The sequence below is a fragment of the Mytilus galloprovincialis genome, chromosome 10, assembly GCF_965363235.1.
Source record: "Mytilus galloprovincialis chromosome 10, xbMytGall1.hap1.1, whole genome shotgun sequence".
NCBI classification, from domain to species: Eukaryota; Metazoa; Mollusca; class Bivalvia; order Mytilida; family Mytilidae; genus Mytilus; species Mytilus galloprovincialis.
The window spans coordinates 26,321,673-26,334,751 of NC_134847.1; the positions used below are offsets into that span (position 1 = coordinate 26,321,673).

A 13,079-nucleotide genomic window follows, 5' to 3' on the forward strand; every position below is an offset into this window, starting at 1 on the left:
TTGAAAATGGCGACACCCACAAAGGACATGAATCATTTTGACGATTTACTAACGTGTACAATTTGTCTGGAAACTTTTAAAGTTCCGAAGTATTTACCATGTCTCCATACTTTCTGTGAATCGTGTATACAAACTTACATTGTATCATCTATGCAAAAGGAAGAGAAGTCAGAGGGATTCAAATGTCCGGTTTGTCGCACATTTATATCATACGACAAAAGACCAGATAAACCAGAAGCATGGGCTTCCTCGTTACCCATGAATCATTTTGTGATGTCAATGCTGGATAAGCGATCAATTCAAAGGTCTGAAAAATTGTGCAATTCGTGCCAATTTAATGATAAGACCAAAAAGGCGATATCTTGGTGTACGTCTTGTGAAGAGGCATTTTGTGAACAGTGCAATGAATGTCACAAATCTTTCAAAGTTACAGCAAAACACAAGCTTATTTCAATCAATGAAATTCAGGCAGGAAATTCCGATTTGAAAATATCTGAAGTCCTGAGTTGCGAAGAACATCCCGAGAAGATTGTGGAGGTTTATTGTGCGGACCATTCGAAGCCATGTTGTACCCTTTGTGCAACACTATCACATCGCAAATGTGAAAATGTGATCTCAATCGAAAATGCCGCGAAAGGTATAAAGCAATCAAACCTTACAACTACTTTGGTTAAAAAACTTGACGAAAGGAATAAGAAACTTAATGAGATAATTGAAAATCGGAAAGATAGCATGACTAAGTTTGAAAAAACCACTGAAAACATTATGCAAGAAGTGTCAACACTAAAAAGGATAGTAAATGACCATTTAGACAAATTAGAAGAGAAAATAAAGTTCGATCTGGCCTCTTCAAAGAAGCATGTGGTTATGAAATTTACAGATGAAGTCAATACTTTTTCGAGTTATAAAAGTACCTCGGCTAACTGGCAGTCCGCTCTTAATATGTCTGTAGAACACGGGTCCGACCAACAATGTTTAATGGAAGTCAACAAGATTTGTCCGAAAATGACTATACTGGAAAAGGAAATGGAAGAAGATATGAAAAAGATGAAGAACATAACTATTGATTTTGTTCCTTCTGATCTCATTGGGAAGTTTAAAACGAGCGCAGACTCGTTTGGTTGCCTAAATATAGTAGAAAAAGAGTTTCCAAGTGCGCTGTATATGGGGGGTTTTAGGGAAAAGGTTAATTTTCGAAGTGGTGGCATTAAAATTTTACAAAGGATTAATGCTGCTGATAAAAGTCAAACTAGTGCAATATTCATTGCCGATTACCTAGTTATAACTAACTGTCACAATAGTAGTGTTGTAAAATACAGACTCGATGGACATTTTGTGGACAGTTTGGCTGTAGAACGTTCTCCAACAGATATAACACAAGTTGATCAGACTCAAGTCGCTATTTCGATATATGGGAAGAACAAAATTTTGTTTGTTGACATTGCGGAAATGAAGTTAATACGAACATTAGATGTAGAAGGATTAGGCGTATATGGATTATGCTGTACCGAAGGAAACACATTTATTATATCTACTGGTTCGACACTGACATGGGTGAACTCATCAGGGAAGAATCTGAAACAGAAATCAATAGGTGGCCATTCGTTTTATGTTTCGAAATCCGACCTGAATGATTGTGTGTCTGGAGATGGGAACAGTTCCGTGTCACGTTTAGATTGGGACACAACGGTTACCATGTTTACCTATACAAATGCAAAGTTGAAAGGCCCTCGTGGAATTGGAATAGACTTTGACGGCAATATATACATTGCTGGATATTTGTCTAAGAACATTCACCAAATTACGAATGATGGAAAATTAATACGAGTAATTCCGATCGAAACATTTGGACTTCAATATCCATGGACAATACGTTTTGCTCCTAACAGTAATAAATTTGTAGTAACATGTGGGGGCTCAGGACAAGTTGTAATGTGCGAGATCGATTGAAGCAAGTTCAGTATTATTATATCTGTGGATAAAAATCTAATTAGTTAATAATTGATTGAATTACTTACCTGCTGCTTGCAACTTAAATTACACATTTTTTTGTGTAAATAAGCCCAAGTATATTTTGAATAACCCGTACTATATTTTTGATTTGATGAATACGCACAATCGAAACTTGTCTTTCATAATATGAAGAGAAAAAGAAAAGTGTTTGATATTTCTTGTGATATTCAATCGTAGGACAATTTTTTTCCTATCATCGTTTATTGACAGACAATCGTTTAATCGTATGTTCATACTGCTCGTAACTCCTTAGAATTGGAAGATTTCGGAATAAATATATAAAGCTATTAGAATAGTAATTATTTCTTTGTTTGCAAATATAATTTCATGTTGTCATGTTCTTTGTACTTAAAAAAACCTTATAGGTTTTAAAATGAATGTCAACATCTGTTTATTATCAAAACTCTTTTAGCACAACCGGTATGTATTTCAATGAGTTTATATTTGATTGATATATCTATATCATGTATATGAAGAGTAAAATGTAGATAAATGATTATTGATTCACATGTACGTGAGGAATGTTATGAAAGATAAATGTTGTCAAATTTAAGGTACTATTAAATCCATCACACAAACAACGTTCGAATTTACAACGGATTACAAAAATATCTAATACAATTTTACTATCTTATGTTTTCATTACTTGTTTTGTTCCAAATTATCTATAGTACCAATTCTAATGCACACAAAAATGTCTCTTTAGAGGCCAAAATATATGAACAACCGAACCTTAACAAACGTTGAAGATCTGTTCAAACAATAAAAGTGTCCTAAAGTGTAATGAAATCCACACAATACAACAGTGCGTTGCATGAGCATATTTCTTTAAATTCAAATCATTTTCAAAATCATCGTATAATCTGTAGCTGAAGTTGCATGACTCTTCATATATTTTTTCAAAAAATCATATATAATTTTGTTTTATAATAAATTCATAACATAGATCATTGTTTAGTTTTGCCATAAATATGAATTTAAAAGAAACGTGCGAAGAATACATGTACCAAAGGGACATTCAAATTCATGATACTTAGCTTTTTTTATTTGTGCTGCTCTCGTGTGATTACGTTTTATCAAAAATTATTGTGAAACTGCCTATTCTAGAGGTGGCATGAATTAGATGTGGATACTAAAAAGTTCTAAAGATCTGTTAGAGAACATACAATCTAACTTTGTAGCAAATTTACCTTACGATATCGGGATATGGGTATTTAGTCGGATCTTAACACGTACTTGTGATTTGTTTAAAACCGTTTTAACGAAGAAATGTCGAAATGTTCAGAACTTAATTAAATCTGTTTTGGGGTAAGATGGTGCAAGCATACGATTTTTATTGCGTCTTACACTTTGAGAAGCGAATAATCTTTAGCTACTTTATTTATATATTGTGTAAAAACGTTAATTATGAGCTATGAAAGTCAAGGGGCTCAAGCATTTTACTGATGAAGTTTTAAAAAAATGCAAAAAAATATTTTAACAGTGGGTTAGATTTCATTAGTCTTTACTATCTATAGATTAACAACTTTTGGTTATATTTATAATTTAGAATCATCATTGAAGGTGGAGCGCGATTGCACAGTTAATTAATCATATTGATGTGCCATTTGTATACAAGAGTGACATTCCGTTGTATTATGTGCCAATTCGAAAGAGTTATGCGAGTATTGTCTCCCTTTAACAGGTTCATTATTTTATAATTAAATTTAGGTTTCTGATATAAATTTGAATAGTTGCAAAATGTATCAATTCAATATATTTCAGTTTTTGTTATTGGTATATCAAAAACATTGATGTACGAATATAATTTCATAAATTTGAAACGTTTAAAATGATTACATACCAATATAAAGAACCGTCCATCATTTTTGAAAAAGACTATGATTGAAATTCGTATTATTTATCTTCCCTTCATGATAGATTGATTGGGAAATGAACCAGAGTTATCTAAATGTAATCACAGAGAGGGACTAGCAAGCAATTTTTAATTGTAGCTTATTTAACGTTAAAACAACTTTCCACTATAAACAAATGTTACTTTATACAAATATAAGGACCTTGTTAGCTAAATCTACAAATTTTATTAGATATCATGAATTTTTATTACAATAGATTAATATGCTAATCTAAGACTCTTTCATCGTGCAATAGTATTAAAACATTTGATGTTTCTACACTTTACACAAGTATTCCCCATTCCAAACTAAAAAACAAATTAAAAGAGTTGGTATTACTTATAATTAGGGAGGGATAAATCCTACTTTGTAAAGGATCACTCTGATTCAAATAAAACATTCTCTGAAACTTACTTTCGCAAGATGCTTGATTTGTTCATTCACAACAAATTTGTTACGTTTGGAGGACGTGTTTTTCAACAGACTGTCGGCATTCCAATGGGAACCAATTGTGCCCCTCTCCTTGCCGACTTGTTTCTTTGTTATTATGAGGAAGACTTCATACAGGAACCTCTTAGGACAGATGAGAAGTCAGCAATATCCTTTAACTTTACTTTCCGCTATAAAGATAATGTTCTCTCACTAAATAATGCAAAATTTGGTGACTATGATGAACGCATCTATCCCATCGAACTAGAAATAAAGGATACAAGAGATACAGTTAAGTCTACATCATATTTGGAATTACATCTATAAATTTACAATGAGGGTCGGTTGAAAACAACACTTTACGACAAAAGAGATGATTTCAGATTCCCAATTGTAGCAACATTCCAGCAGCGCCTGCATACGGAGTATATCTTTCCAAATTGATACGATATTACCGGGCTTGTATTTCCTATCATGATGTCTTTGATAGAGGGTTGCTGCTTACAAGGAAGCTATGAAAACAAAGGTTTTAAATGGTGAAGTTGAAATCATCCCTTCGTAAATTTTACGGACGCCATCACAAGTTGGTTGACCGTTATGAGTTAACCGTTTCACAGATGATATCGGATATGTTCCTTACGTCGTAACTACAATCCCCTTCCCTTTCATGAATGTGACCTACCGAAGTAGACTATTTACTGGGTTTGTAATAACATGAGCAACACGACGGGGGCCATGGGCACATGTGGAGCAGGATCTGCTTACCCGTCCAGAGCACCTGAGATCACCCCCAGTTTTGGTGGGGTTCGTGTTACTTAGTCTTAAGTTTTCTATGTTGTTTCTTGTATACTATTATTTGTCTGTTTGTCTTTTCTTTTTTTAGCCATGGTGTTGTCAGCTTATTTTCGATCAATGAGTTAGCTTGTCCCTTTGGTATCTTTCGCCTCTCTTTTACTGTTGTTAAATTGGTTTCAAAGTGAATAGTGAAAACATCATCAGTGAGTTGAAGACGCAAATATTGCTTCCGATAAACGCTCATTTTCTAATAGTTTGTCTAGGAAATTTTGAAAATGCCTTACACGACAAGTAACTTCGCCTTTACTGTTCACTGTTTGTAAAAGTATAAATTATTAAAAATACTAAGGTTTTTCTTATTCCAGGCATTGATTACCTTAGCTGCATTCTGCACAAGTTTTTTGAAATTTTGGATTCTCAATGCTCTTCAACTTATTCATGTTTGGCTTTCTAACTTTTTTTTTATCTCAGCCTCACTGATGAGTCTTATGTAGACGAAACGCGCGTCTGCTGTATCAAATTATAAGCCTGGTACCGTTGATAACTATTTACACCACTGGGTCGATGACACTGCTGGTGGACGTTTCATCCCCGAGGGTATCACCAGCCAAGTAGTCAGCACTTCGGTGTTGACATGAATATCAGTTATATGGTCATTTTAATAAATTTACTCTTTGCAAAAGTATAAATTATTCGAAATACTAAGGATTTTCTTATCCTAGGCATAGATTACCTTAGCCGTATTTGGCACAATTTTTTTATGAATTTTGGGTCCTCAATGCTCTTCAACTTTATACATGTTTGGCTTTCTACAATTTTTAATCTGAGCGTCACTGGTGAGTCTTATGTGGACGAAACGCGCGTCTGGCGTAACAAATTGTAAGCCAGGTACCCTTGACAACTATTTCTTCGCTTTACATTTTTTAAAGACCCCTTTGAAGAAACATCGTGGCATCGCAAATAAGAATCAAGTCATTTCATCTGGAAAAAAATCCTTTTCACACAGCACACAATGTCTACAGTGGTTATAAACGGTTTGAACATGTTTTAAGTTATAAATGTTATCTATTACTAGATACGACAATGAAGGATAGAGTTCAGTATCTATAATGTCTACAGTGGTTATAAACGGTTTGAACATGTTTTAAGTGATAAATGTTATCTATTACTAGATACGACAATGAAGGATAGAGTTCAGTATCTATAATGGGGAAACCCACAATACATATATAGCTAATCTCGACGATTTATTGAAAATACAGTTTGTCTGGAAACTTTTAAGGTTTCGAAATACTGTAATTCGCATTATTTTCGTGAGTAGAAAAAATATCGCGAAATTATAAATCGTCGCAAATATGTAAAACTTGGATATTTCCTTACTTAACTACATCAAGTAAAGGAGTAGGTTCGATAAAATCCTAACACGGACCCTTTTTCTAGCTACTAGACAAACTTGAGGATGCCTGCTACGAATGATTCCAGTGGTAATCGTGTTATATACCAATGTGTAGAAAAATCAATTCAGCTTTAAACGACATAACAATTTTTAGTGTGGTAGACAACCAAGGAATCAAAATATAATGGAGGTTTACGATCGGGTGACATTTTTCAAAAATACGATTTCATTATCTTGTGTAATAGTAAGGTATATAAGAAAAAAATCAGAGACAAGTGTATGTGGTATAGTCGTTTAGAGGCGTACTTACAAAAATACTAGTAGAAGAGGACGAGTTTTCCGGTTCATCGGTTCTTTTAGGGGTCTTAAAGAAAAGATGAATTTTCGAAGTAGTGACATTAACATTTTTCAAAGAATTAATGCTGCTGATATGAGCCCAACCAGTTCATTATGAATGCTGATTGCCTTGTCATAACGAGCTAAAACAAAAGTAATGTTGCAAAAAACAGCCTCGCTGGCAACTTTTAAAAAGATTTAGCTGTCAAAAAGTTGATCAGACTCAAGTAACTATTGCAATTTATTGTAAAACAATATTTGATTTGTTGAAATTGCGAAAATGAAGATATTATGAACATTGGATTTATGGGGTAAACCAGTAACTATATGGATTCTTTAAACTCATCAGGGAAATAACTGAAACAAAACTTAACACATGGCGAATCGTGTGATGTTTCAAAAGCGGACCTGAAAGGTTATATATATGGAGATGGATATAATTCCGTATGACGTGTTGTACGGAACACAACTTTGTTAACTTATTCAAAGGCAGAGCTGTATTACCCTCGATGCATCAAAATAGACGACGAAGGCAAAATATGCATTGCTGGGTCTTGTTATATAAACATACATCAACCTACATGATGAGTTTATTTACAACCACTGGGTCGATGCCACTGCTGGTGGAGATTTATTTCCCCGAGGGTATCACCAGCCCAGTAGTCAGCACTTTTGTGTTGACTTGAGTTATCATTGATATGTTCATATTTATAAATTAACTGTTAACAAAATTTAGAATGTTTGAAATACTAAGACTTTTCTACCTCAGGAATAGATTACCTTAGCTGTATTTGGCAAAACTTTTAGGAATTTTTGGTCCTCAATGCTCTTCAACTTCGTACTTTTTTTATTCGAGCGTCACTGATGAGTCTTTTGAAGACAAAACGCGCGTCTGGCGTTAATATAAAATTTTAATCCTGGTATCTTGATGAGTTTATCTACAAATGTAGCAAAATAAATACGAAAAATTCCGATTGGAACATATGGACTTCAATCTCCATGGACAATACAATTTTACCACGATCACAACATGGTGGAGGTAGAAATAGTTTAAATCATTTTCTGCAAATTTGTCCGCGTAAACGCGCTCTTTTCAAGAATACTCAAGCCGCTGGGTTTATTTGTATAGTTTTGTTGTGTATGTGTTTTCTTAATATCACATATGGGCTCGTTACAAAAATAAAAGCCAATAAAAAATTTACGTAATATAATATCAAATCTTTAGAATTTATTTGATATGCTAATAGTAATTGGACTGTCAAATAGTCGTACTCCTGATAAGATTATAGTCACTTATTGGTGATAATTTTAACTTAATCTGTGACGATAGCTATAATATCTATATCTTTTTAAAAAGTTTGGAAAAAAATGATAGAGTGACCAGAATTAATGAATAATTAGTTTTCTAGGCCACACCAATTTGATTAATAGTTCTTTGGATTTTCCCGCTCCAGATTTGGAAAAATTGACTTTTCAATAAACGTTTTTATTGTGCATATATTGGTCTGAACGATTCAAACGCACGTGTGATAAATCGAGTTGTAAATAAAAGGTCAAAAATCGGGATGCAAATATGAAGTTGTGTCAGATCATTGCCGAGGACAAGTAGTTAATAAACAAACATTTATTTGAAATGCATTTCGTTTAACTTTTGAAGACCTGATCTAGGAGACAAACGAACATCTTTCGTTACATGACCATGATCACAACAGTACTTGTTAGAACCATTGTCATCCCCGATCATTGTTTCAACAGACATAGTCCGAGATTTCTCTGACGTCTAACGGCTGTTTTACCAGATAAGATGGAGCGCTGTTGTCCTACGACCCCAGCTTGTCTGGCAAAACAGCCGTTGGGAGTCAGAGTAATCTGGGACTACACCAGACATAGATAGAACTATCTGTCTTGGATGAAATTAATATTAAATTCATATGATTTTTTTTGTAATGAAAGATTTATCTTATTTTCATGAAACAGAACTCTTTTGTAAGGAAAATTGTAAGAGTTTCAACGTTCGAGACCAAAGTGGTTGTATTGGAGTTGGGATGCTAATGATAATTAGACATGATGATGTGTTATTGCTGCAACCACTTCTAGTTTGAAATGCATTGCAGGTTTCAAGGGCAAAAGAAAAAAGTAATTTATAATAATGCATGTGAATGTGGTTCAAGGTATTTTAAGGACATATTTTAATATATTGCGATCTACATGCAAATCAATATAACTATCTTACTCAGGATGTTGTTGAAATATTCACCTCACTCATTATATTAATCCTATTATGGATAAATAGTTCACGCAGTCAAAGCGTATTTGACGAAAATAATCAAAATTATTCTAAACCAAAGCAAACCAGAAAGTACAGACTGTAATAAAGGCACAAATACATCAACGTATATGCATGAGAACATGTTTCTCCTCCATTTTCTTTTAAATAACCCAGTTTTAACATGTACAGAATCGCACAATGTAAAAAACAATTATACCGCTCGCTCCACTTGTAGAGAACCCGCCTCAACAAAACTCATTTGCAAGAAATAAATATTCGCTCGCTCACCCCATATTTTATGGAGCTTTTGTCCGAGGAACTAAAAATCAAATTGGTGTGGCCCTAAATTAATCTAATTTTTACCTTGTTCATCTATTTGGAATATACAATAAACCATCAAGAAGGCAGATGCTTATTTACTGTTGCATGCCTGACCTATTTACAAAAAAATAATCAATGAAATAAATAATGAAAGTCAGTGATCAGTGATGATCGAGGGAATGTTAAAGAAAACTCTCGTCCTTTTTCTAAAAAAGTTCACCGGAAGGTACCAAGACCTTGTTGATAAATATTCCGTATCAACTTCACAAATAATACATGATCGTCTTGATGTATAGATTCTGCGTACTGACGTTGTTTATCATCTGAACTACGTGTTATGTTCTTTTATTTGTCTTTGTTCATTTATTGATATTACTTTTACTGTTTGGTCTGTTTTATGTGATATTTATTTGACGTGGCTCGTTATTTATACATCCCGTCAATGTGTTTGTATAATCTTTCATTTTTGCTGTTGTATTTTGTATATGCGACTTTTTGTTTTTCTTTGGTTCTTATAACGTGACGCGGTACTTTTAAAGATCTCGTCATTATGTTATTGTTCTTTTATATATATGTCATTATGTTATTGCTCTATTATAAATTTGATAATACTTTGAACGACAAACGACAAAATTATTTTACTCACGTAGTGGTATTAACCATATATGGATTCTTAAAAATTCTAAAGAACTTCTGAATAATTTTAAATCTCGGTCTGTTTCTGAAATTAATTCGAACATAACTTTTGATTTTTTAACCCTGCATACCACCATTTCCCATGTGAAATTATAATTGTTTTGAATATACATTGAACAACAAAATTTCTTCCTATATAACGTTTACATTTTCTGACGCCTAACACGCGAAACAATGAATGCGTTTTTTATTTTGATAGATGCTTTTTGTGCTTTTTTGTAAAATTTTGTTTGTTTTGAGATAGTGACACAGTGATGACTGTTGTAACCATATTTTGACCATTTTACCTATTATGTCTGTTTTGTTCACGCATCGTTGTAAATATAACGGAATTTGATGTGACTGTCATACAAGTGGAAGGTTTAGCGCTATAAAACCAGGTTCAATCCACCATTTTCTACATAAGAAAATGCCTGTACCAAGTCAGGAATGTAACCGTTGTTATCCATTTATTTGATGTGTTTGAGCTTTTTATTTTGACATTTGATTAAAACTTATATCTAGAAATTGACTATGAGGGTCGGTTGAAAACAAAACTTTACGACACAAGAGATGATTTCAGCTTCCTAATTGTGACTTTTTCATTTTAAAACCTAGAGATCCAAATAGTGAAGTTGGAATCACCAATTCGTAAATATTACGGACGCCATCACGAGTTAGCTGACCGTTATGGAATATTCGTTATACAGATGATATCGGATATTTTTCCGATGTCGTAACTCAATCCCCTTCCTTTTTCACGAATGTGACCTACCGAATTAGACTATTTACCGGCTTTGTGACAACATGAGCAACATGACGGGGGCCACATGTGGAGCAGGTTCTGCCTCCCCTTTCGGAGCACCTGAAATCATTCCTAGTTTTTGGTAGGGTCTGTGTTTTGTTTTGTACCTCTATTTGTGACATTTTTTTCACGCATCATTGTTAATATAATGAAAATTGCTGCAACTGTCGTACAAGTGAGAGGTTTAGCGCTATAAAACCAGGTTCAATCCACCGTTTTCTACATTTGAAAATACCTGTACCAAGTCAGGAATATGACAGTTGTTGTCCATTCGTTTGATGTGATTTATTGTTTGATTTTGCCATTTGTTTAGAGACTTTCTGTTTTGAATTTTCCTCGGAGTTCAGTATTTTAGTGATTTCACTTTTTGTTCAAATTGTTTGGAAGTTTACACGAAAGAAGTGAAGTGGTTTAACTTATGCACAAAAGGTTTAATATTTAATGAGAGTATAGAAAACAACAACAGAGATGTTCTCTTATAAAGGCAGTGGTAAACCGCTGTTTAAAAGTCATAAAGTCATAAATCGATTGAAAGAAAACAAATCCAGGTTACAAACTAAACCCGAGGGATACACATCAACTATAACAGGAAAACAACGGAACAACAGAAAACGCTGACGTGCAACAAAAACAAACGCCAACACACATAAAGACGGCTCTAATGTTGTCTACTGACATATTGAGCAGCACAAAGGGTGCCATATGTGGAGGAGCAAGATATGCATGGCCTTCCGGAGCACCAGAGATCACCCCCAGTTTTTGGCCGGGTTCGTGTTGCTTAGTCTTTAGTTTTCGATGTTGTGATTTGTGTACAATTCTTTATAGATACCAGAAGATGTGGTATGAGTGTCAGAGACAACTCTCCATCCAAGTAACAATTTATGAAAGTAAACCATTATAGGTCAAAGTACGTAAAAGCCTGTATCATTTAGCTTAAACCCGACTACAATGACCATGCATCACTGTATACCTGACGAATGCGACAAGAATTAACCATGTATTTCATCTAATTCTTATTTTTTTATAATCAATAGTCATGATAGTTGTGTTTTACTTTCTTTTAGGTCAAATGGGCAGATGTGTCAGATCAATGTCATTTCATACTAATCTTGTTTGTGATCTGTTAGATGCCATGATGTTTTGAACATAATAATAAGTTGAATGTTTTCAATAAACATGATCATATTCGTCCGTTCTATTTTAAATGTATACGAAACCTTAGGAGACACCATAATGCATTGTGCTAAATTTTATTCTTGCAAATTGCGCATATAATCTTTTGGTTGTATTTCATAATTATGTTTCGATTAATTGTTATATCAAAACGTCATTAAGTATCAAAACGAATTAATAAACCGCTGTTTGTTCAAAATCAAAATCAAACGTTTAAAACACAAGAAAATATACCTTATGATTAATAATTCTATGCACTGAACTGATATACCAGCATTTTTCATTCAAGAAGTGAAACATACAAAAAAATAAAATAAAAAATAGCTTTCCGAATTCTACATAACAACAGACGTGCATGATCGTATCTGAAGGTTTCAAACCGAAAGATCAGATGCAGGTGTACATAGTAATAAAAACAATCTAACAGAACTATATATTTTTATCCATCTCTTTCATCGCTTATAAGGCGCATATAATTCTAGGACAGTACTATAATTTCTGCCTGTTTGTCTACGTTTTTTGTTTTCTTTAACCATGATCAGATTTCTTAATTGATATTAAGGATCATTATAATGAGGTCAATTTCAGGATGATGAAAATTAATTAAAATTCATCAACAGGTAAATAACCTCGAATTCATGACTTTAATTGATTGTAACCATTTAATAAAAATAGATTTAAGATAACGAATTCCTGATAAATATGAACGAGTCCCTTAATTTGACATTGTAGTAAACATGGGTAAACAATTTTCGTTACCACTTATGCATTCTAGTTTAAACTGTAAATACTAATCCGAAAGCCTGAATTATGGCGTTTGCTATGTTTTTTGTATTTGAATTAAATTGAACGATCCTTTACGTAATCTTCGTTTGACAAGTTTTAACTACTATTTAATTTATTGACACAATCTATAACCTATTTATAACTGTAATAAAATAAAAATAGGTAACCAGGAAGGAGAAAGTCCAA

At 33.4% G+C, this 13,079-nt stretch overlaps 1 protein-coding gene across 1 annotated transcript; it reads left to right on the top strand.

Moving 5' to 3' along the window:
- On the top strand, positions 1–2,942 carry LOC143047280 (uncharacterized). The gene has a single exon (XM_076220319.1). The coding sequence runs from the start codon at positions 7–9 to the stop codon at positions 1,948–1,950; it is 1,944 nt and encodes a 647-aa protein (XP_076076434.1). The 5' UTR covers positions 1–6; the 3' UTR covers positions 1,951–2,942.
- The last annotated feature ends 10,137 nt before the right edge of the window (positions 2,943–13,079 follow it).

Excerpts from the sequence above, each read along its gene's own strand:
- LOC143047280 (XM_076220319.1), top strand. The coding sequence starts at position 7 with ATGGCGACACCCACAAAGGACATGAATCATTTTGACGATTTACTAACG.